The sequence below is a fragment of the Candoia aspera genome, chromosome 6, assembly GCF_035149785.1.
Source record: "Candoia aspera isolate rCanAsp1 chromosome 6, rCanAsp1.hap2, whole genome shotgun sequence".
NCBI classification, from domain to species: Eukaryota; Metazoa; Chordata; class Lepidosauria; order Squamata; family Boidae; genus Candoia; species Candoia aspera.
In genome coordinates this window covers 45,197,655-45,224,431 of record NC_086158.1, presented here as the reverse complement: position 1 = coordinate 45,224,431, position 26,777 = coordinate 45,197,655, and the positions used below count along the sequence as shown (strand labels likewise).

Below are 26,777 nucleotides of genomic sequence, written 5' to 3'. Positions count from 1 at the left end.
CATATATCATGAGAAATGCTGGACTAAAAGAAAAGAAATTGGAATTAAAATTGCTTGGAGAAGGATCAGTAACCACAGATATGCTGATGGCTGGATATACTTTCATGGCTGGAAGTAAAATAAAAAAATCAACATGCAGTGCCAACCCAATGCAAGTAGATAGAGAATAAGTAGAAGTAGCAACAAACTTTATCTTTCTAGGTTCATTCATTTAAAGGGATGCTGACTATAGTCATTGTATAAACATTGTATAAACAGAAGTCCTGTAAAATAATAATATAATAATAATAATAATAATAATAATAATAATATATTAAATTTATATGCCACCCGACTCCCAGCAACTGTGGGAAATCTAGACAAGATATCAGAGTGCAGAGATGTCACAGTGATAAAAAAAGGCATTTATTGTCAAGGCCATGGTTTTTCCTGTTGGAACATATCGCTGTGAAAGCTGGACCATCAGAAAGATTGAATGAATTAAAATGGATGCCTTTGACCTTGTGATGCTAGAGAAAGTTGTTGAGAACAATTTGACTTTAAGAAGAACAAATAATTCAATACTAGATGAAGTAAAACCAGACTGTTAATTAGAAATGCTAATAATAAAGCTAAGCTTAAGTATTTTGGACTCGTAATTCAAAAGCTTGAGTTGTTGAAGAAGGCCCAGATGCTTGGAACAATCAAAGGCAATACAAAAAAAGATGTTGGGAGAGGATAGTGTGGCTAGATATTGTCGCTGATGATACAAACACAAGCTTACAAGAACTTGAAGCAATTACTGACAGACAAGCTTTGTGAAATAATGTCCGTTGGATCCTGAATAGTCAGAAGTATCTTAAAAACTGAATAGGAACAGCAAAGCATTCTTATACAAATCTATAAATACTACTTTATCATGTTCTTACTTGAATTTCATTCCAAATAATTTCATCACTCTTATTTTTAATTCCATTCACACTTGGCAGAAGCTACTTGTTTAGTCCTCTTCACCCACTTCCTTTTTTTGATAGTAAATTTTATTAAGTTTCAAGTAATGAATAAAAACTACAAAAAAACACAAAAAACTACAAAGAAAAAAACCTTAAAAAGTGCAGAAACACAAGAATTTTTTTCTTAAAATTTACAGAAAGATGTGGCTTCCAACTTTTAACAGCAAGGATATGCTGAGGTTTTCCTACTAACGATTAAGACTGCTATTGTGCCTAATCATTTTGGCCGGGTTAAAAGGTTGTATTAGATTGTCTCCTCTCACGTGCTTCATGCAAATCACCTGGGGGGGAGGAAACCTGCCCGGACTTGTTCTTACTTCCTCTTTTTTTTTTTCTCTGCCGGCAATGTAGGCAAGCAAGGCTTGCTCCAAGGGAGCTAAGTCCTTTAAATATGTTTTGCTTTTGTTTTGTTTTCTGTAAATAAATTATTTTTATAGAAATGCTTGGTGTGTGACTTTTTTGACCTCTCCTGGGCTAAAGGCTTTCCCAGCATCTGCCAACAGGATATACAAAATTTCCATGATCTCTGACTCTATATTAAACCAAAACACCACATTATTTCTATAAGTCATTCCATTTTAACACATAATAAAAATCACCCACTTCCAAAACATTTTTTTTTCAAATTTTCATCAAAATTGCATTGCATCTCCTCTGCCTCTTTTTATCTTAATGGTTCCTTGCTCTCTTTGACTATATTCTTTGCAATTCCATTTTTCTGAAAATAGACATTATTCAATACCTTTCTCAAGGGAACAGCAGTGTTGGCAATGAGCGGCTTGAGCTGGCAGCACCTGGAAATAGCTCATGGAATATGCAAATTCTGTTAGCATAGGCTACTTCTTTCCCCCAAATAATAAAATGAATAGAAAATTTGGCAACATGAAATCCTTTGTCAACAAAAGGAGAAACCTGTAACACACTCATTAGAGACAGAACCAGCAAAAACCAGGATTCAGGATCTGCCAGTCCATTTTTAAACAAAAACAGACAGGTCTAGCAATCTTCTGAAAGAGCCATGTATAAAAGGAGCTCTTATAATGCTGAAGAGGTTTCTGAAGTTCTGCAGCTTGTTCCGTGGAAGTGAGGTCTTCAGACTTTGCTGCAGTCAAAGCCAAAAAGCCCATTGAGTGCCTAGCAAGCAGAGGGTAAGGTCCATGATCGGAGAACCTTCAAATGGCCACTTGAGGTGAGCAGATCCCAACGTCTCATCACCACCATCATTGGTGAGGTATCATAGATTGTTTGCACAGCAAGGCTTATGTTGGGAGAGGAAAACACTATTTTAAAACTAGAAGTTAAAAATGAGCAAAAGCTTCCTCTGTGGTAGGCTGGGGTTGAAATGTAAGTCAATATCTTTTTTAAAAAAAAGTAAAGTATTTTTGTGCCATAGTTAGCAGGACTTGAGGATGAGCCCAACAAATTTGGGATGAATGTGCTTGTAGGGCTTGTTGTTACATCTCAGTTTTTGTTTAAATTGGCTCCCCCAAGCCCCCCCACCCCGCCCCTCACCTTCACAATTCCAAAGGAATGGTAGTTCTTGCTACTTCAGTAAAACTTCCATTTGTAAGCCAAGTACCTCCATTTGTAAGCCAAGTATAGTACCATTATTATCTTTTAAGATAACTCCTTTATTCCTCTTTCCTCCTTAGAGAAAATGTGGGATAAAATTGGAGGCTGTTATAGCCAGAGATTACATTCTACACTGACAGGGTGAATGCTACACTTGATAAACTATTGGACTACAAGCATTCTTCTGTGCACTGCAGGGACATCACAAATCAGCATAAAATCGTCTTTCCTTGGACATTATTAAAACAAAAATATGGGTCTCCACAGCTCTTCCTTGTTATAGGTTGGTCCACTGAGATACCATAAAATAGAGTTCTTATTTCTTGGAAGAAGAAAGTGGGATACAAATGTATGAAGAATATACAGAGGATGGCACCAGTCTGCTCTCATGCCTATATCCAAGATTACTGGTGGTGGACTAGAGCAAACAAGATGTACTTGTGAAGAGCAAAAAATAATAATAAAAAGAATTTCTGCTCTGTCTGAAGCAGACCTAATTATTTTTAGACCTGGCTGTTAGCCAAGAAGCATTGCATTCATTTTCTAGTTTATTAGCAGTATTTTCATTTTTAAAGATTTCTTAAAATAAAATTGGTGCAAGGAGGACATGGGGATAGGGATAAAAAATATATAGGACAATGATCATTGGTGGTTATAATAATCTACAAGATAATCATCCATCTGCTAAGAAATATCTTTCTATATTATAAATGGAAAAGGAAGTTGGTCTGAAAAAAAATTAGGTGCAAAATAATAAAAGGAAACCATATGTCTTCAAAGTTATCTTTCTTGCGTTGTCCTTTATGTTGATTTTTCCGCTAAAGGAATGGATTGTAGCTGTCCCTCTAATCCTGGAATACTAAAAGTATGGTTTTCCAGATTTTCACCAACCAGCAATTGTTTAGTAGAGTACTTGTGCACTTGATGCTCATCTATGTTATCTAGGTACTTCTGGACAGGTTGCTCATGGTGTTACACACTATACACAGATTATGGAGCTCCCTGTGTAGGATTTCTGAAATATAAAGGCAAGGAAAAAAATGATGGGAAAGCACATGGAAGTTAACAAATAGATGATGATCCCCTAATTATTTTTGTTAATAGGTAAGGTCATAAAAGCTCCATCTAAAGGCACCTGATGTGTAATTTATTTAATAATGCCTATTTCCTTTTTAGTGACTGAAGTAGTGGATGGATGAATCAGCACTTTGCTTATCCATGACTGGCTGAATAAACTGTAGTTGGCTGCATTCACACAGCCTATTAAACTATAAACCATGAGTACAAATCACAATGGCTGGATTTCACTAAGACAAAAGGCTTACACATTGTGTGCTTTAGGTGAGTGTTTGTTACTATAGTTCTAATGACCAAAGTGCTTTACAGTCTGTCTTCTTGATCTTCACAAGATTTGTTGTTTGTTTTCATTTTATAACTGCTGGCTTGTTAAAGACCACCTAGTTATTCCAAAGTGAAAGCAGAATTTGTTTCTGCAAGTCCTAATTAGCATTTAGTTTCCCAGTGAAGCGTCATTGTTTCTTGTATTAACATGGAAAGATCAGTTTACATTCCTTTCAAGATGAAATTGTTGGCTTCAATCACCAGGAGCTGTTTGATCTGCAGGTATATTTGCTGTTCTTGTTTCTTCCTGCAGTCTTGTTACACAGTATGGATTAGATATGTTAATCAGCATGGAGGATTGTTCCTTGGGATTATCTTGTTTGAGATTCTTTTCCTTTTCAGACTAGACTTCCAAACTTAATTGCTGTTAACAGCTGCTTTAATGCTTGACATCTTTATTGAGTGAAAGAATCCAATTTTAGGGTAAATTGAGCATTATTTATTATTTTTAATAGGATGTAGAAAAAATCTTCTGTGTTTTGAAAATAATGTGTTCGTTAGCCAAAACTCAAAATGAACTTCTTAATGTTTTGGAGGGGAGAAGCATCTGGCTGAGCACACTGTGCATTCAATGTATATCATAATGAACATATTCCTTGTACCTAATGCTATCAAGAAACATTCCCAAGAAAGGGAAGAAGAGTAAGCATTACAGAAGCTGAATTTGGTAGTGCCCTTCCATCAGTGGAACAGACTAGATTAAATTCCTTCACGATCAGATAGATCAGATTTCTCCTTCAACTGTTGAAAAGTAGAATTGAAATGAATGTCATATATGTTAATGCCCATGGACAGTTGAAGAAAATAAAGTAATAAATGCTGTGAGAATTCTGAAAAAATGGTAAGGCTGTATTTGTAACTGGAGAAATGTGGTTTGTTTATCCAACCAAGGAAGTTGTGTCTGGATGCAGTTGATGAGATCATCAGAAAGAGGCAAAAATGTTAAAAATAAAAGGCAGTATATGAATTCGTGTATGGACATGGTAGAAGGAAGAATGGTTTCAAATAGCAGAAATATTTGGAGAGGTATAATGAATGGTGCTGAGGTAAACTAGTGTTAGATTTCCTTTTCTTTCCTCTATCTACTGCCTCCAATTTCTTTGTTTATTAATCTTTTTATGCATGTTGCTTAACATGCTCACCTTGAAAGGGAGTAGTGTGGTGGCATCTATGTATGTATGTATCTGCAGCCCTCTTTGTCATCTTCAGGGGACCATCTGGAGCAAATTTGGTGAGTTTGGTGCTGCTATTTCTGTTGCATGAACAGACTTCCTGTTGACTAATATTGGATTTGGTTCTCATTAGCTTATGAGCCCTGCAGAATATTATCCTTGAAGTCTGTAAAGTTACATGTGGAGTTGGGAAACATTAAATGTTATGGATGTTAACGGATGATATAGTGACTCTTAATCATCCAGTGTGTATTTTATGCATGGTTCTATAAAATCAGTACATTACTTTCTGTAAGTACAGTAAATAAACATGCAATATGTGTTCATGAAACAGGAGCACACAGTCACTGAAAATAATTGAAAATACATTTAAAACATGCTTTAAATTGCTATTTTTTTCACTTGTATAGCAAAACTCCCCACTGTACAACAGTAACATGTCATAGTTTCATACTGATTTTTCTTAGTTGACCAGCATTGCAAAGTTATAATGAAATGGAGAATTTTTTTTACATAGCTTTCCCCCCCCTAATATCAGAATAAAGGGCCTGTCTAAAAATCAGCCTCAATATCTAGGTGACTTTGACTACTCTCAAAAGCTAAATGAAGTTGGACCTGGTAGGATAGATTGGAAAATTGAAGAAAAAGAATACAGAAGACAATGCAAAACACTTTCATATTATTACCAATGAAAAAACATGGATGTTCCATAAAGTCACCAGGAGGTGATTAAACTGAAAGGAAATTTTAGTTTTTTATCTATAAATCCAGGTCAGCTTATTTCAGCAGACCTTGCTGATTTTTTTAAAACCATAGGTACAGTTCAGTTATACCTTTTGTTCTGCTAGCTCCAATTAGTTTTGCCAGCTGAAACATGTCCTCTTTCCTCCAATCTAGAGGCTTTCTAAAACTGTTGCTGAAAAAAAATCAAACTTCTAGCAACTCTAGTATTTTCTGCCCTTCCGTTCTTGCTGTCCAAGAACTCTACATTCAGCTGAAGGCAAGCTGTCTCATGACTATTAAATCAATATGTTATGTGGAATCTTTTTTTAAAAAAACCCACATCACTCCATTTTGTTATGTTCAGCCCAAACCCAGAATCTGCATATCCTTCGTGAATACGTAGACACACAGTGTTAGGTCATTGCCTGAAACAAATCACTCTGTATCCCACCTCCACCCATCTGACATTTAAATTCCATTTCTTAGTTGTGATAATGAACTTTTTATGTGCACTTTGTTAAAAGAAATTCCTTTGGGCTGCTTAATTGTTCAGTGAATCATGTCTTATATAGTACAGAATTTCTGCATGTTCAGCAACATATTGTAAGGTGGATGCCTGCTCAGCTCAGTCTAGTACAGCTTAATTCTCTATGAGAAAGAAGGCCATTTAGGTCAGTGAGGCTTACCCAGTAACAAGTGTGGTTAGGTCTGCAGCCTTAATCACCAAAGCAGCCTTCCAGCAACCCAGTTTCCTCCAGATGGTTGCAGATAATGGGAGGTGAAGAACACCAGGTTACTTTAGAAATTGAGAGAGGAGGGCTAAACTATGAAATGTGGTAGTTCTGGTGTGTATTTACACCATTTTTAAAAAGCAGCTGAGAGTCCTTCCAAAAGATGAACAAGGGATGAACTTAATAGAGATAAATAAGTAGTGATAAGGGTTGTGCCCAATCAAAGGATAAGGCCAACTAGTTCATTTCTGTTCTTAAACACTTTATCAGGAGAAGCAAACTGGGCAGACTCCAGCCACAGCTGACTGACAGGTCTGTGGAGACAAACATATACATTTTATTTAGGATCTGTCATCTGCATTGATAAAATTTAATAAAAGGTGCTTGGGGAGCTTCTCAATAGAATTATCACAGATTAGCAAGAAAGGGCAAGTTGGTATCTTCCTCACCTTTCTTGGAGAAGTGGCCTTGAATAGCTAAATTTTGAGGAAGAACACAAGCTGTTATAGCAAGTCGCTGCTCACAATGTGAGGTGAGGAGATCAAAGTTCCCCCCCCCCGAACTTCCATGAGATTATTTAAAAATGATATATTGCCCATCAGCAAAACCTCTTTTTCTTTTCCTTTTTAAGCATTTTATGTTCAGGGGAACCTTAATATGCTGTGGCATCATGTCTGATATTACTGGGCATAAAAATGAACATATGCAGGGAGAAATTAATTTTATTTTGCCCCTTAAGCATCTTTGGGGTTAGATCACAGAAAGCTTTGCTATCCCAGCATTTTATGAATTTCAGGCATGGGGATTCCAGGCAGCACTCATAAATGGATCATCTGTTGTGCTTTTCCCATGCAAAAGTATATGGAAGAGAGAGCAAGCCAACTTAATCACCCATGGGTGCAGAGAGATGTCTTCTCCAATGAATTCAAAAATCAGTCTGCATATTGCTCAGACTCAGATTTCAGAGGCACTTTATGCTCCAGTATTTCCAAGATATAGATAGCTTAAGCCAGTTTGAAATGGAAACAATAATCTTTTAAAGCCCCAGTCTTAATTCCTATTCCCTCCCTCCTGAAGTAAAATGAAAGAATGTTGATAGTTTTGAAATTTTACTTGAGATGTTTTGACAGAACAGTTGAGTTGCCGTAGGGCTGGAAACTGCTGAACACAGAGTTCAATATCATGTATTGGACTCTTATGTTTGTTTGTTTAGAAACTCTTTATTCTTCTGGAAACAGATGTGACATGAAAGATCTTTGATGGCATCTCTTAATGTTGTAATTTTAATAACAGCAGCAGAAATCAGCTGGGGAAGTGCTGCTCAGCCCTGTTTCCCTTACAATTGCACTGCTCTAAAATTTAACTCATAGCTACTTTTGTGCACCTCCTACCTCTTCTTATTGCCATCTAATATTGGGCAGGTGGTGACTGGAGAAACAGCCTTATTTTTAGCTAATTTATGATCTAATCAACTGTCAAAAAACTGAGGAATTTTGCAAGTTAGGGGTCTTGTATCTCCATTTTAATCTCTTTCTCTTTTGTGGTTTCACTTTCTAATTGTCTGACATTAAAATTAGCAGAAACAAATATATGGATTTTTTCCCCTCCATGTGTATTGCATGAGAGCTTGTGACTTTTTGTGTGTTGTGTCTATTTCTCTGTTCTCATATTCAAAGCCACTAGGAATAGCAATACTTTTGTCCAGTTTCAGCCAATCTAAGATGGGCCAGGTCACTAGCTGTCATAATAGGATTGCTTATACAACAGAGACTCTTTGGGGTACTGTAAAGACCAACATGTTTAATATGGCATGAGATATACCTTGTTATAATAGATACTTTTAGTTTTTATGGCCAGTTTGCTTTTTCTGCTGCAATGAACTAATGTGGCTACCTCTCATTAGTCTTACACATAAAGACTTACATATAAAAGGTATAGTATATTGTGAGATGGCCCACTTCTGCAGGACAGTAGGTATTGGTAATACATGAGCCAGTTTTACTTATATTTCATGTCACTCGTTTGATGCCAGTGTGAGGACTGTGCTACCTGGTTTATAGTACAGTAGCTTGGTAACAATAACCATTATTATTATTATTATTGCTATTACTTTATTTTTTTAGAAGTATTTTAAGATGAAAGAGGATGTTTGGCAGTAAATTTGCATATGTCTCCTTTCAAGTGGAACGGGAGCAAAAGGTAATAGAAAATGCACTGGGTTTCCCTTGGGTGTTAACGGTTATTTTAAGGACCTTTCTCCTCTGAGAAGGAAGGTATCGCTGTTTACTTCCCCTTAGGAACTTCTGAACTTTAATAAACAAAAACAGCAGCTAGCATTTTCCCTTGGTGTCACTAGCTTCAACACAATAAGAACTGACAGCATCTTTGCCCAGGAGATGGTCGGGCCTTTGATAGATGAGTAAAAGTGACACACTTCTTGGATTATTAATGCTATTCAAAGACATGTGTGTAAAGAAATCAAACCAAAAAATAAACATAGATAATGGCTGGCACACTGAAGGGAAGAAATAGAGTAGCTTTGCTTTTTGATGGTAGTGGTGGCTTTTTCGATGTGCTATCAAGGCAACTGCCCAGTGCAGTGTTTTGCAATTTGGGACTGGCTCAAAAGTCTGAGTTCTAATCTCAGCCCATCTGACGAGTATCCGGTCAGGGGAAACTGATTTACTAATATGGTTGTCTGTGAATGGTGCTGCAGTAATCAACGTTCTATTAAAAAAGGCTTTCGTATCCTTTGGTTTTGTTTATATTTCCATTTCATATCAAGAGTCCAGTGCTTATTTATAAAAAAATCTGTGAAATAAACAAGTTTCCTGTTTATATTTTTCCCCTAACATGCTTTTTCCTATTCTCACCCATCTGGTCAGCTGTTCAATTGATGTTCAGTTCTGTCACTGATTTTGAGTCATTCTATTTTTATTGAACATACATTTAACTAGAAAGTCACTACACCTTTTAAAACTATGATTATTTTGCATTGTTAGGGTTTTGCAAGTGCAACCTTTGAGAAACCACAGTTGTGCGTCTTCACCTTGATTGATTTGTATGGTTCTATTTAAGAACTCATGCAGAGTGACCATTGGAGTAACTTATCCAAAAGAATTAGCTTTTTTTTTTTTTTTTAAAAATAGTAGTTACTACATGCTAATTAGTGAAGTTCAGATGGTTTGATATCGTTTTGTGACTTTTAAAAAATTCTCAGCTGCCATTTTTTTTATTGGATTGTATGTTGTATGCTTGAAGGGAGATATATATAAATTTTGCCACTCAGAGTTGCTTTGACGGGTGGGTTGTCTATATACATCTAAATAAAAAATAAATACTGATGAAAATTTATAATGTTCAAAATGCGGTAGTGGCTGACAAATTGCAGTTGGCTATGAGCTGCAGCCTCAAGCAATATTTGCTATTCTAAAAACTTCTGAGTTTATTTTTTAAAATGAAGCATAACAAGTGAAGAACTGTGTTGTAATTCCAGTACACTTTGATAATTGCTGTCAAAGTTTCTGCAGGAAAGAGAATCAGACACTGCAAAAATAATGAACAAAAAACATTAAATTTTCTCATTTTTAATGAGAGAACACCCTGCTGGGCATAGGAAGTAGACAGATCTTAAGTCTCATGTCTATACTTTGCTGTCTTGTTTTCATTACAAGTATCCCATTTTCATGTGATTTTTATGACATTTATTCCAATGAATATTGTGAGTACAACGTGCAGTCTGCACCATATCCTGTTGCTTGCTCTGGAGAACAGTACTATCATAATACAAATACTGTTTTTTCTTTCATCAGCTGTTTGGACAAATGGTTGGGCTTCTACATTCTATGTCTCAGCTCCTTTTTTTTTTTGCCTCCCCCAACATATTTTGGTAAATAATATTATGATGCAAATACCAGCTTACTTCCCAGTTCCCAGTAGATATCTTATTGTTTGTGCAGCCCTGAACTCTTTTAGAACTTCAGTGTGTTACAGAGACATACAGTACGTGTTCTCATTGCAGTCCCTCTGATCGGAGGAGATGGGCGGTGACAAATTTGATAGATAGATAGATAGATAGATAGATAGATAGATAGATAGATAGATAGATAGATGTTTTGTTAGCATTTATGTAGATAAAAAATACATCTAAGCATTCACATCCATACCAAATAAACTGGTCGAAAAAGAAAGAGCAGGGAAGAAATGCTTTGAAAAAAAGTGTAACTTAGCAAATTTGGTGTAGACAGAACCATAATATAGGAGGACTTGAATGTACATGAGGGGAATATGCTTAGTAATATCAGCAGGACACTAGACTTAGATGTGATGATGGTGCTGAATTTATTAAACATATAACAAGTGAGCTTCTGTTATTCAGATTACAATAGATATGCAGATATGCAGAACACAATGAAACTAGGCAAGTGTTGAGTAGGATAAAACCCGTCTCTCCCTCCGTCCAGCCAGCCATCCATCCACTTTTTAAATACAAAATCCTGAAAAGAATTGGGGTGGGGATGGATGGGAAATCAACTTACTTTCTAAAGTGTATGAGGTGATAAGGGGTCTTTTATCTTTCTTAAACTTTAAAAAAAATCCCAAATACTTGTAACAATACCAATGTCTTGCAGATCACTGAGGCTTTTTTCCCTCTGCAAGCTGCATTGGTGCATTCCTTTTCTGAGGAAGAACAAATGGTAGCCAGATTTAATTCATTCAACCTAGTGTTTACCACACCATGAATCAACTGAGTGCAAAACATCAATATTTACTCTTAGTAAGTTTTATTCTGTACAGTCGGTAAAAACAAGGCCTGGAGCTGACTGTAGTTCAGATCACGAACTTCTTCTTGCACAATTTAGGATCAGACTAAAGAGATTAGGGAAGACCCACAGATCAGCTAGATATGAGCTCACTAATATTCCTAAGGAATATGCAGTGGAGGTGAAGAATAGATTTAAGGGACTGGACTTAGTAGATAGGGTCCCGGAAGAACTCTGGACAGAAGTTGGTAGCATTGTTCAGGAGGCGGCAACAAAATACATCCCAAAGAAAGAGAAAACCAAGAAGGCAAAATGGCTGTCTGCTGAGACACTAGAAGTAGCCCAAGAAAGAAGGAAAGCAAAAGGCAACAGTGATAGGGGGAGATATGCCCAATTAAATGCAAAATTCCAGAGGTTAGCCAGAAGAGATAAGGAATTATTTTTAAACAAGCAATGCGCGGAAGTGGAAGAAGACAATAGAATAGGAAGGACAAGAGACCTCTTCCAGAAAATTAGAAACATTGGAGGTAAATTCCAGGCAAAAATGGGTATGATCAAAAACAAAGATGGCAAGGACCTAACAGAAGAAGAAGAGATCAAGAAAAGGTGGCAAGAATATACAGAAAACCTGTATAGGAAGGATAACAATATCGGGGATAGCTTTGACAGTGTGGTCGGTGAGCTAGAGCCAGACATCCTGAAGAGTGAGGTTGAGTGGGCCTTAAGAAGCATTGCTAATAACAAGGCAACAGGAGATGACGGCATCCCAGCTGAACTGTTCAAAATCTTGCGAGATGATGCTGTCAAGGTAATGCATGCTATATGCCAGCAAATTTGGAAAACACAAGAATGGCCATCAGACTGGAAAAAATCAACTTATATCCCCATACCAAAAAAGGGAAACACTAAAGAATGTTCAAACTATCGAACAGTGGCACTCATTTCACATGCCAGTAAGGTAATGCTCAAGATCCTGCAAGGTAGACTTCAGCAGTTCATGGAGCGAGAATCGCCAGACGTACAAGCTGGGTTTAGAAAAGGCAGAGGAACTAGAGACCAAATTGCCAATATCCGCTGGATAATGGAAAAAGCCAGGGAGTTTCAGAAAAACATCTATTTCTGTTTTATTGACTATTCTAAAGCCTTTGACTGTGTGGACCATAACAAATTGTGGCAAGTTCTTAGTGGTATGGGGATACCAACTCATCTTGTATGCCTCCTGAAGAATCTGTATAACGACCAAGTAGCAACAGTAAGAACAGACCACGGAACAACAGACTGGTTTAAGATTGGGAAAGGAGTACGGCAGGGCTGTATACTCTCACCCTACCTATTCAACTTGTATGCAGAACACATCATGCGACAAGCTGGCCTTGAGGAATCCAAGGCTGGAGTTAAAATCTCTGGAAGAAGCATTAACAATCTCAGATATGCAGATGATACCACTTTGATGGCTGAAAGTGAAGAGGAACTGAGGAGCCTTATGATGAAGGTGAAAGAAGAAAGTGCAAAAGCTGGTTTGCAGCTAAACCTCAAAAAAACCAAGATTATGGCAACCAGCTTGATTGATAACTGGCAAATAGAGGGAGAAAATGTAGAAGCAGTGAAAGACTTTGTATTCCTAGGTGCAAAGATTACTGCAGCTGCTGACTGCAGTCAGGAAATCAGAAGACGCTTAATCCTTGGAAGAAGAGCAATGACAAATCTCGATAAAATAGTTAAGAGCAGAGACATCACACTGACAACAAAGGCCCGCATAGTTAAAGCAATGGTGTTCCCTGTAGTAACATATGGCTGCGAGAGCTGGACCATAAGGAAGGCTGAGCGAAGGAAGATCGATGCTTTTGAACTGTGGTGTTGGAGGAAAATTCTGAGAGTGCCTTGGACTGCAAGAAGATCCAACCAGTCCATCCTCCAGGAAATAAAGCCAGACTGCTCACTTGAGGGAATGATATTAAAGGCAAAACTGAAATACTTTGGCCACATAATGAGAAGACAGGACACCCTGGAGAAGATGCTGATGCTAGGGAGAGTGGAAGGCAAAAGGAAGAGGGGCCGACCAAGGGCAAGATGGATGGATGATATTCTAGAGGTGACGGACTCGTCCCTGGGGGAGCTGGGGGTGTTGACGACCGACAGGAAGCTCTGGCGTGGGCTGGTCCATGAAGTCACGAAGAGTCGGAAGCGACTAAACGAATAAACAACAACAACAAAAAAGTTTTATTCTATGAGGGAATTATTTTTAATCCCTGGTAGAAATATGGTGTACCACTTGATATTTCTTTAGTCTAAGAAGTAGCCTATGTTAGCTAATATGCACAGTCAATCCAGAGAAAAAGAATGACATCATGGGCTTCTGAAAGAACAGAAAAGCCTCAAAATCACTATCCAGCCTGTGTGTAAAAACATTCCCTTTCTTCAGCTAGGTCTGGTGCTCCAGCACTGAATACTCTTCAGACAAAGAAGTACAATTATCAGTGATAGTGTATTCCTTTTGACAAGTTTTATTGGCTCAGGTATTTTAAACTATTTTTCTTAGTTCATTTTATAGTTTTTACATATCTCACTGTTACTACAGTATGTTGTTTTAATGTTGCATTGACTTCATATTCGATACATCCATTGAAATCCATTTCAATGGATTGGTTTTTATAAAATCAGTTAATAAATACAAATTTATTAGCTGCTTAGAGTAATAATAATAATGATAATCCAGAACTGGAAAGCAAAATATATCTATTCAGTCTCTCCATGAAATAATGCCATAATACTAAATTACTTTAATCATGGGCTTGAATGTTTCACTTTTGATTCTCCATATATATATACATATACATACATACATACATACATACATACATACATATAACACAAAACAGCTTTGTATGTATAGTCTAGGAGTATAAGTAGTTAAAGTACAGGGGAAGCTAAATCTTGCCCCTGCTACAAATGGTCTCCCTCATTAGTTGCTATTTGGCTTCCAGGCTGGTAAATACTGGAGATAATCATTGATCCTTCTAATTTTATACAACTAGAAATGTTTAGAAATGTACAGTATAAAGAAGCAATTGATCAGACACCTTGACATTTACAAGATTCACCCTGGAGAATTTATATGAGGCTCTGAATCATGATTATTTTGTGTGATTTCTATGTTGAAGGCTTTTCTTCATGTTGGCTCTAAGAAGATCAAGTCTCAGGGGTTCCTGCAGAAGCTAATGTATTCCTGATAAAACAGTATGAAATTACACAGCTGTCAGTTCCAACATTGACTCTATTGATTTATGCAATATAGTGTAAAATAGAAATGGAAAGGAAAGAATAATGCTTGTATTAAGTCCCAAGTAGATCCTTGGGAACAGTCTGTTATAGTTATCATTGAAACAGCTTTATCATGACAATTAAACCTGCACGTTCTTTGCATTACAGTAGCAACTGGGAAGAGACTGAGAAAAGAAAGCAATTCAATGGTGCTTCAACCTTCCCTCCATCCTCATTTAATATGCTGAAAAATGGTTTCAGTTCCCTGCTCTTACAATCATAGAATATAAGACCTTCAAGATTATTCTAGTTCAACTGTGCCTAGTGCAGGAATCCATTGCTTTAACATCTTCAACACATGGCCATCCATCTATTTAAATGCTTCCAGTGAAGGAGAGTCCACTATCTCCTGAGGCAGCCTGTTCCACTACTGAACAGTTCTTACCATTAGGAAATGCTTCCTTATGTCCGCTTGAAATTCTTCCTTGTAATTTAAATCCATTATTTATTTTCCCACCTTTTGTAACAACTCTGAACAGTTCTTCCCCACCCTCTTTATGACAGCTTTTTGGATACTTAAGGACAGCTATCATGTCTCCACAATCTTCTCTTCTCGAGACTAAATAAACCAAATACCCCCAACAGTTCCTCATAAGTTTTTCCTTCCAGGTGCCTTTTCTTCTTGGTTGCTGTCCTTTGGACATACTCCGGTTTGTCAATGTTCTTCCTAAAATGAAGAACTAGATGCAATATTATAAATATGGTCTGACCAAAACAGCACAGACAGAAACTGAATAATCTTGATCTTGACACTGCACATCCCAGTATGGTTCCTGCCATCCTGTATTCATGCATATAATTTTTCTTACTGAACTGTAGGACTTTGCACTTTTCTATGTAGAAATTCATCTGACTAATTTCTACCCATTGTTCCAGCTTTTCAAGATGCTCATGAATCTTCATATTATGAAAACTTCATTGAAGCTTTGATGAAGTCAGGGTACACTACAGTACATCATCTGAACTGGCTACTTCATCAAAAAGGCGATTGTGTTAGTTTGGTGTGACTTGTTATTGATAAAACCATGCCAGTTCCTGCAAAGCAGGGCATTATTTTCTAAATAAGCACATACTGCTTATATTTTGTTCCACTGTTTTGGTCAGTACTGATCACAAGCTGACTGGCCTGTAGTTACCCAGCTCTTTTTTTCCTTTGAAGATAGAAACGATATTTGGTCTTTTCCACTCTTCCAGCCCTATGCCCTCCTCCATGATTTCTCAGATATTATAGGAAGGGGCACTGAGGTGACAACCACAAACTCCTTCAACATTCTTGGATGTACAGTAACTGGCCTGGTTGTCACCACTTAAACATATTACTTCTCTTGGACTGTCACCCTCTCCATGTGTCAGTGGCTCTGCTTCAATTTATTTGACTGCAGCTCCTCTCTTGGGAGACCAGGTCTGCTGTTGGGAAGTGCTCCTTGACATCCATCTGGCTCTGGATTCCCAGGGGCAGCAATGGCAAGCAATGCATTTGCACAAGTATGTATATCTAGGACAGGAGCTGCAGCCATTCCTGAAGCCTTGAACCTGTTAACTTTTATAGAAGCTTCAGTTACATTCCAGGTAGTGGACTACGGTGTGTTCTCTCTGTGTCCACATTTAAGGCATAGCCAAAAGCTTCAGTTGATTCGAAAGGCACCAGTTCAGTTTCTGATTACCGCACTATCATGGAGTGTATTGTGGCCATCTTAAAAGCCTTGCACTGGTTGTTGTTTACTTCCTAGGCAAAATTTTAGCTTTACAGTCCTAAATTATTTAGGATGTGATGAGCAGAGGGATCACCTCTTTCGATATAAAGCTATCCTGGCATTAAGATGAGCAGGAGAGGCTCTCTTAAAAATACTGTCATTTTCGGAGAACTCTTCCTTTAGGCACAGGGTTGCGTGTGTTCATTCAAAGCTATGTAAAGCCCGTCTTCTGGACCTCTGCTTGGCCCCCACTGGGCCTGCTTAGAGGAAAAGGCTAAATCTTCTCAGTTTAGCCAGGTCTTTCTGGCTTAATTTTAATAATGGCTTTAGCAATTTTAATGACATAATTGTTTTATGTTTTTTAAAAATAGTCTTATCCACCTTAAGTGTCCTTGGTCGGAAAGGTGGGATGTAAATTACATAAAAACAACATGATTGGGATGTAATGGGTTATGTCTTGTCAACCTCTTTTTTCTGGCTCCATGTCTAAGTTTTAGAGGCTTTTTGTATGTATGTATGTATGTATGTGAAATATATATATATTTCAATGCCCTAATTTCTATTATTGCAAGGGAAATCTTTTTCTTTTACTTATTTTCACCCTGGTATTTGAGCAGCTTTTCTGCAGTTGCTGCAAGCAGCAGAACAGTTGGCTGAAACCTGCCACTGCGGCTTTCTTTAGCTAAGCTTGAGCAGCTAATCCAGAGTGAAATAACATTTTGCAAGATTGCTCAGAACACTGAAGGAGCTGATCCCCAAACAGAGTCAAGCCAAGAAAACAAATGTGAGCTTGGCAAAAACACACTGGGTTGCGAGGGGGCTTAGGATAGATGGAATAGATTTTAGCACAGGCTGTAACGTTTTATTTTCATCTCCTCAGTGCAGTTCATATAGTAACAGAGGGAGGCAAGAACAGCAACAAAAGAGAGAGAGGGAGAAAGCTGTAAAAATGGCAGGAGAGATTTGGCTTCAAGCTGAAAATTATAGAGCTCAGTAAAGGAACAGGCAGAGACAGCACTTTAAAGAAAAAATATAATGAAACATTTGATGAAACTATAAAATTCCATGCTGTGGAAAAGGGAACAGCTCACAAGGAAATACTTCGATCTAAAGAGACATTCCTCCCACATCAACCATTTGTTTTTTCAAAAGCTTAAATAGTTTGGTTTAGTGGCTGACCTCGTAGAACTGCTTTTTCTCTGTCAGAGCTGGGGGTGCAGAGCAACTGGCAAAATGGGGTTCAAGGAACAAAATAATGAGTTGGAGAACATTGCTCAGCAGATTAGTGGGCAGAGCCAAGCCTACTACTGCTTCATGTGCCTGAATCAATACTATTCATATAGATGAAGGTAAGTATACGTACGCTACGGTCTCTATACTGCACACACCAAACACACTTTCATTGTTGCATATTCACATGCAACATACATGCAACCTCATGGACAAAAATGATATATACATGACACGTGCATATGACTTGCACACAGACTAAGCTGATATACTCTTGCATATGCAGGACCATACAACAGAAGCCCTCTTCAGGCATTATTCAAACAAATAACAGTTTACTCATGTTCAGGAGGTGCAGGGATGACCTTGCTAATTCTGCATTGTTCTCCATGTTTGTGTGTGTGTGTACGTGTGCGTGCGTGCGTGTGCGCGCACGCACCTAAGTCAGTCCCTGCAGTTTTCTTGTCAAGAGTTCAGAAGTGGTTTGCCATTGCCATTGTCATGTTTAGAGGACAACCATTTGTGGTAGCAAACCCTTTGTTGGTGATCAGTTGTATGTAGGGTAATGCGCCAATAGAGATGGCCCTTGTCTGCATGTGGATAATGACACAAAGGGGGCTGGGCTTGTATACTTGGCTGTACTTCCCTCTCTCTCTCATACACACAGAGTCAGACTTGTCCATTAGTGTATCAGTAGGCTAGGGTGGGGCTTATATTCCATTATTTTCTCTAGAGGTGGTACGGCATCATGATTGACTCCGATGGCATATGTAGTAAGGTGGCAGTGGGGCTAATAGTATTGCAGGCAGGCATGGAGGTTTAGGCAAGGATAAGCAATCTCATTTCTTACAAATTCGACAATTGATGCCCCTTTCTTCCTTTTTGTTCCCCTCTGGGATTATTTTCTTTGCCATTGTTGTTCTTTTGTCTTGTGCTGTTTTTGTGTTTTTTGTCTTGTTTTTGTTTTTAAATGCTGTAACAATTGTAAACTGCCCAGAGTCGCTGGGACCCGGGCAGCATATAAATCTAATAAATCATTATCTCGTCATCGTCATCATTATTTGGAAAGGCTGCCAGCTCAGCATCGTTGTCATGCCATTAACTCTTATATGAAAGTTGCTTTGTAAATCACTGTGATTGGTATTTGAAACATTGAAAAGCCTCTGTTATCATGATTAGAATAAGTGGAGGGAGCTAAAGAGAATAGGAAGGAACAGATACCAAGATCTGTAAGGATTTTTAAAAAATATTTCTTTATCTTGCCTTTATTATTTTTATAAATAACTAGAGGTGGGGAACATGCCTAATACTCCTTCCTCCTCCTATTTTCCCCACAACAACAACCCTGTGAGGTGAGTTGAGCTGAGAGGGAGGGACTGGCCCAAGGTCACCCAGCTGGCTTTCATGCCTAAGGTAGGACTGGAACTCACAGATTCCTGGTTTCTGGCCCAGCTCCTTAACCACTAGACCAAGGAAAAGTTCAATGCCTATGCAGAGAACATTTGCTGCTTCCTATAAAGGAAACTAGGAAGCTGCCTTCTTCCTAGTCCTACTATTGCTTCTTCGGGTTCATTGGTTGCCTATGTTAACTAGCAGTGTCTTCCTATTATTCCAAATGGATGTCTCCTTCAATGCTCTCTGGTGCTTCCATGACTGAATTTGGACCTTTGGCATGCAACAAAAGTGTTCACAGAGGCAAGAATCGAAAAAGGAGGCAGCTTGTAATCCCTACATGCGTTCTTCTATGATAGGGCAGGGCTGAGCAATTGTTTCTCACTCTTTCTCAGCTGTAACATTTTAGTAATCCAAATAACAGTCCTTTAAGGTCAGATATTGTTACCACCTTTGTGGTCCTTGAGCTTAACAGATGGGAACTTCTTTTAAGGCCAGCTAATGAACTAGGATCTTTGGGCACTTCATACTAATGTTTTGTATGACTTTGGGATCTTCTCTGTACCTGATTGCACTCACAATGTTGACTCTTTTAGAGAGATTTTTAAAAATTCTATCTTGTTTACTAAAATAACAGGAAAGTTGTTTTTCTTTGAATCTCTGTGACCATACAAACTGTATGGGCAATCTGTTCTCCAATTGGCAGGAACTTCTGCCTCATCTCACTTTTGGCTCCAAGACTCAAGCTATCCCATAGAGATTAGCATCCTCCTCATGAAACTTGTAACTTCCAATAGACTTGGTTTAAAACTTAGTTATCTCCTACCACCATCATTTAGCTGCCATAGCGACATATAGTCATGGTCACAATTACTGGGAAAAACCTGGTTTTAAATTGCTTATGAACTTTAACTTTATTTTAAATTGCTTATGAACTTTAATTTCCACCTTTATTATTTTTGGGGGTGGGGGTTATTGCAAGAGAGGAATGACAGCAAAGGATCTGGAAAGACTCTGAAGGATATCACTGTTTTTTGTTATATTTTTTACCATTGACATTTCTCCATGTAGCTTTCAACATAGCAACTTCTTAACATTTTTTCCAAATCATCTGATAACTGTTGTGTGTGGGATTGTGGAGAATTGCTGTTGGAGTGGAAGTACCTTGAGAATAAATCTGATATAAGAAGGTGCATGCTATGGTATAATAGACTCCAATAATTATATCCTTTTCCCAAGGAGTACTGGTTAGTGTGCTTTTCTCACAAGACCTCTGTAAAATAGTTCTATTATATTTGTTTACAAATTATTAAGACAGGGCAGCATGTTGGATTCAATGGCAAAAAGATGCTTCAGAATGTGGGGTTGTACACATTGCATCATTCTGCAACTCCTTAAGGCAAAGGTGTCTTTTCCTGGGATTGTGCTGTAACAGCACATGCTTTAAAACATTTTTTGCACTTCACAGCCCTAAAAATTATAGTTCTGTGTCTGTGCTTTATTAGACTTTTAGAAATATATAGACTGATTATTTATATTTATATTTCTTTCATTCATGACTTCAACACTATTCTATTTTATAATAGAACTATTATATATATTTGTCATTTTAGTAATTGCTGATGGATCACTAGAGAAGACCAGTGATGATATTGGGAGTGAAGAGGATTTGTATGAAGATTTCCGAAGTTCGAGTCATCGTTATGGCCACCCAGGTGGTGGAGGAGAGCAACTTGCTATTAATGAGGTACTGCTGCAGCTCTTACTAACCAAGGAAAATAAAATACATTTACTGTTAAATGCGTTTTCTAATAGCTCATTTATCTCTTCTAACAACAGGACTTAAAATTACAGCTTAAAAGTATAGGCCAATATCCTTAAGAAATTAAAAGCAGATTTCAACAGCCATATCTTTAATACTTCCAAAAGAAAATACTTAGTAAGGATGCTAAAAACACTTTTTGGGAGAGAGAGATTCCACAATTATAATGTCTAACCTTAACAGTGGACCCATGCCACCAATTATAAGGCAGTCCTTTTAATAATGAAATGCCCATCCATTTAGATCAGAAGTAACTTCTAAGGGGTCAAGAGCCACATTCAGCTTCCTTATCTTCTGGAGAACTGCAGGAACCCATCTCATGATGTGGTTGAAGTGGCATGGCCAATTTTTGTTTTGATCTGTTTTTTATTTTTGGGAGGGTTGGGGTGGAAATGGGAGTGGAAGACCACTAGGAGTCAAATTGCTGCCATGTAAAGAAGGTGACAGGTAACCTTTCAAGAAAGGACATTCTATATTCTACCTGCCTCATCTTGCTGGGGAGGAGTTTGAAATAAAGGCCTCAGATTATGACCTTATTCCTGGATTGGCAAGCAGAGGGGAGACAGTCCTTAAGAAAATACGAGTCAATACAGTAAAACTAGCATTTTTGCTGGCCTAAAAGGATTGCTCCACCATTATTGTCATCTCCAATTAATAGCCTGTTGAGCATGATTCAATCCAGCAGATGCACAGAAAAGGGTTATAAGCATTTTGATATTTACTGTGATTTGATTCAAGATTGACTTTGCAAAAGGTGCTAGAGCTGTCTTAGCTGTTCCATGGATGCATCTAAGTTGTATGTTCAGAAAATGACCTGGGAGTCTTATATACAGCCGATGCGTTTAATCAGTCGTTTTCTGGCCTCATATAAAGTGACAGAAATTCTTGGAATGGCTAGTGATGTTGTGAGCAAAAGCTGTATTTCTCTGATTCTCTGAGCATTTATAGAGAGAAGATTCATGAGTCCCCTAAGTTGTGGTGTTTTTTTGAACAAGGCAGAGTGGCCTGGTTTACAAGTTATGCTAAACCAGAATCCATGGCTTATAAACCGCAGTGGCTGAATACGTATACAATGTTAAGGCCAAAATCCATAGGCCCCTGCTTGGCTTCCAGAAGTGCCTAAAACAGGCCATCTGGTTCTCTTTGATAGAGTCCATTGAGAAATAGTTCTGACATTGTCCTGGCAGTGAGGGATGTATCAGCAAGGAAGTTGATATGCAATTCTGCAACTGCTGATCATGTGACAGTTCTCCAGCAAATACTTGCAAACTTGCTGCTTTTTTGCCCCCCCCCCCCCCCGCCCCAGTCTCTCTGAATGGGTTCAGCACGCTTTCTGGCCTATCATTCTGAAATCAAATTTTTGCATTGTTAGCTCTTGCAAGGAGTTTAGTTGTGTCACACATAATGTAGTTTTTTACTGGACATTTTGAAATATTGGCAGTCTAAGTATTTCAGGGAAGTTATTTAATTACAGCCCATTGTACCTCTACCATTTTGTCTTCCTGACCAGCTTGGAAGTAAATTAAAGAGAGAGAGAGAGGCTGCCCAGTTGACTCAGTAAGATTATTGACAGAATGGAAAATGATCTCTTTCCCCCATCCTCTATTTGTCCGAAAACCTTTGGTATATAAAGAGAGCACTTGCCTTTCCCATAAGCTAACCAAGGCAGCTGTATTGTGAAAATCTGGTCTGTGCTGGGCAGTTGGCATATTGAAAGGTATGCTGTGAAACTATTTATAATCACCCACAGGAATGCAGTTATTTTACGATCAAAAATTGATTTGTAGCAAAGGATTTTCTACAGACAAAGACCTTTAACTTGCTGTCCTACTTCTAAAGAAGGGTGTGTGTTATTTTGCTGAAATAGCAGGAGCCGCTGCCAATAGCAGTAGATTTTGCTTTTTAATATTCAAGTAGATTTTCTTTTTTTAATAATAAAAATGCTACAACAAAAGGTCTCTTCCCATATTTCATCTCTTGTCTATAAACAAATCTTTAAAAGCCTCATCATTTGGTCCTGGTCAGCAAAGATCCATTAAGAGTTACCAGAAACAACAAAATATATATTTTAACCTTAATCAAATAAATGAACTTTATATTGTTTCCCTTTGCTTTTAACAATCTTAATCTTTCGATCTTTCAATCCCTTTAAATATTGTCCCAGAACTTGATTTCTTTTCATTTTCTCCTTGTCTCTTCTCAGAAACGCCTTCAAAACTTTAACATGTCTCTTTGGTAAATCCAAAGTAAGAAAGTTATCCAAGTCTGGTTTGTTATTTGTATATTTTTTAATTATTAAGACATCAGCCAATTACATTTGTAAATCCAGTGTAGCATCTTTTTCTATATCATTCTTGTAACCTGTCATTTTAAAATTCACATTTGAATCAGCCTCCATCTCAGTCCTGTTCATTAGAACCTGTTCCTCTTCTATAACCTCTTTTAAATCCATTTTATGATAGCAGACAATCTTAAGAGTTACTTCCGAGTGCGTGGTTCCCAAATACCTTGAATTCTTCAAAAGTTAGAGTATTTTGCTCCATTCTGTATTACTGGGTCTCTTCTCCTTTAATTATTTATCTTTAATTCTTTCTGGTTCCCTCTAGTGTCCAAACTTCAAAGTCCATCCTATCATGGTTTTTTTTTTCTTAATCAACAGCATTATCCCACAGGAAGGTATATATTCTGTACATATACATATACATACTCATTTAAACAACCCGCAGGAAGGATTCTGTAATTAATTTCAAAATCTTATTTCAAATCCATCTGGCCCCTTAGTCTGTTTATAACTTTCCGAAATCAACATTCTAATCACCCTTTTGCTGTTTGTTCCAGAATTTTTTAAGCCCTTAAATTTGCATAAAGCTTATTTCACCAAGGATTGAAGGAGACTCACCCAGTTTGATGAAACTTGCCATTTTGAAGGTTCTTAATATATGAAAAACCATTAACAAGCAATTTCCAGAAGTGATTAAGAAAGGAAGTATGCGAACCCAGCGTCCTTTTGAAGGTGCTTACTGTGGCTTGGGCAAAGATGGCGATCCATCAGCTCCCAGAGCTCTAAATCCCCTGGAGACTGCTGTCTTACAGTCTCCTTGTGGTGAGCTTCTATATGGAATGCTTGTGGACAATCCCAAGTCCTCTCCTTTTCTGGAAAGGAATTCCGAGAAGCCAATCCATTTGCAGGCTCCTTGTTCTGCTGTGGTCGTTGGCTCCTCTCTCAGCGGAGCTGTCTTCAGTTTGCCATTGCTTCACCAGAAGTCTGTACAGAAGAATCTCATTTGCTCTCTGATTATATATCTCATAATGTTTTTATTAAATTGTATACAGTTTTATAAAAACTTAAAGACTTTATAAGAAAGTAGAAGAAAAATTTCTAAACAGATTACACAAATTAAGATAAACTAAAATAGCATAGAGAGAAAAACCTAACCTATTCAGAATATAAATTGCTAAATTGCTAAGCATGTAAGATACTTACACCAAATTGGCTCTCCATATACATAATACTAAAATATTAAACTAAGCTACTAAAATAGTATTTTTGCATTATTATAGATAATACATATCTTAAAACCACACCATTAACATTTAACAGATTAGAGTAAAAATACTCAGAAACATCACATAATTAACTAAGGAACAATATAGCCAAAATAAATGTCTGATTTATGAAGACTCTTCAGAATAATCATTTTTCTTTTCCCTGCAAAATCCACATCATTGTTACAGGCAAATGTCTCTTAAATCACTCTGAAGTTTTAGCAAACCGAATGAAGTTTTAGCAAACTGAATAAAATCTTTCCAAGCTTGAAAAAAAGGGACACTCTCCCTGCATATTATCTAATGTACCCATGAGTTTTTCCTTTGAAACTGTTTCTAATAATATGGAGTTCCAAATGTCTAAGAGTTGGAGTACTAGTTTCCTTCCCTTTCTGGACTACAACGCTGCAGTAGCATTAATCTGATACTGTGTTTATTTTTAATATTTATTTATTTTTTCCTCAAAAGATAATGAAAGACGTAATTCTGGTATTGCTGGTACAGAGAGGCAAACAGATCTTGTTTATTTCTTTGAAGACTGATTTCCAAACACTGTTGGACCTGATTATTGTGTAATTAAAAAAATTTAGAGACCTTCTTTTGCCCATCATTATGCATCATTAAGGAATTAATACTAATTTTAACAGGGGTTAAAGGCAATTCACAATGTTAAAGTCACAATAAAATAATAATTATCCCTCTTCCTGCTAGTGGCCTCAGCACAATTCTGACAGGTCATCTAGATAGTGAACAGGTGAATATTGCTTCACCTCATGCAGAAGCAGCTTCTATATTCACCACTCAGTTACTAGCTACACATGATAAACTAATCATACAAGTGATTCCTGGCACTTTTTTAAAAAAAGAAAAGCACCTTCAGTGTGAAGAGGAAGGTGGGGGAAGAGAAGAAGTTGGGAGAGAAGATGGTTAAGCCTTTTCTCCATCCACTTCCCCATTTTCAAGGTTAATGTCTCCATGTTGAAGCAGGTGATACAATCCCACCCCACCACATAGCTTGTACCAAAAGTCTATTGCATATATAGAATGGTTATATCAGGCGTGGATGAAACCAGCCTTATCCAAGCTGATGCCTTCTGTTCAGAATGGGACTGACTGAAGAACCAAGTTGCACAATCCTAAATTGTACTTTATAGTGGAGTCTGAAGAACTAGAGTCCATTTACAGTGCAGTGTGGCATATCTTGTTTTCATTCTACACTGGAAATAAAATAATTACGTTTAAATTGGATTCTCTCTCTGTTCTTCTAATCAAAAGTTCACAAAATGAATAATAATTAATAATTTATATCTGTTCTTTCCTGGTGACATGAACTGTGTGGGTGTCTTTTTTTTAATGGTTCAAGTACACTCTCCTAATCTTTGTTATTACTGTATTTAATTTCCTCTTTTGAGGGACTTTGCAGTGTCAAACCGACATTAGCTTTGTACCTCAGGCCTTGCTGTGATGAGTCTGAAAGGTCTATTGTCACTTCACTTCTATTTCACTCTTTCCCCCACCTCCACAGCAAAACCAAATCAGAGACCGTTCACTCTGAGCTGCCTGCCAATAAATGCAATTCATGAAGTGCTATCCGTGCTTAAACCCTCTAGAAATAATTTCAAATGGCATGTACAGTAATTGCAGCTCGCTTTCCCTATCTTTCTTGCAGCAAGTTTCCACTCTTTTTTTTTTAAGCTGTCATGGATCTAGATGTCTAAAATGAAATAGCTCCATTCCTGCTCTGGTACAGGCTGGATGGTATTTAAATATACTCTGAATAGACCTGAGGTCATCACTATTCATCCTGTTACTGTTACTGAAAGGACAAACATGAATTTTGATTTAAATTACTTTAATATAATAAACATGATCTATATTTCCTCTTCTGCTAAAGTAAAAATTACTGTTTGGAGGGATTTTGGAGGCTGCACTGAAGGCCAGAGGGGGGGACACATGTAACACATGCTTCAACAAGGAGACATTTTATTGTAAAGTGCCGAGAGTCGCTCTTTGAGCGAGATGGGCGGTGACAAAATTTGAAATATAAACGAACAAACTCTGGAACCAAAGATCTTATATCCCCTTTCTCTGTTAAAATACAGCATAAACTGCCTTTGGATTTCAATGACAATGCTACAAATTTCAGAAAAGTAATTATTTGGAGTCTGATTCATATCCGGTGACTTTTCTACCACACTGTTAATTTTCAAGCATTTCTTTTCTGACAAGGTAACACTTGCTATCTCATCTGTGGGTTGATTTCACACAAATGACTCCTTATATGAAAATGAGGTAGGAAGTCACTGTCTGTGAATTTTATCCCTTTGATTAAAAAAAGAAACTGAACCCATTCTGGGATGAACCTTGCAGCCTGATCTTATGACTATTTACTAGGAAGAAAGGGCTACTGTATTTCAG

General features: G+C 37.5%; 1 protein-coding gene across 1 annotated transcript in view; it reads left to right on the top strand.

Annotated features, from left to right (window-relative positions):
* ARHGEF4 (Rho guanine nucleotide exchange factor 4) overlaps positions 1 to 26,777 on the top strand; it is a 122,406-nt gene that overhangs the window by 47,280 nt on the left and 48,349 nt on the right. The window contains 1 exon segment of the mRNA XM_063306951.1: positions 20,605 to 20,738. Within this exon segment, the coding sequence (XP_063163021.1) occupies positions 20,605 to 20,738 (134 nt within the window).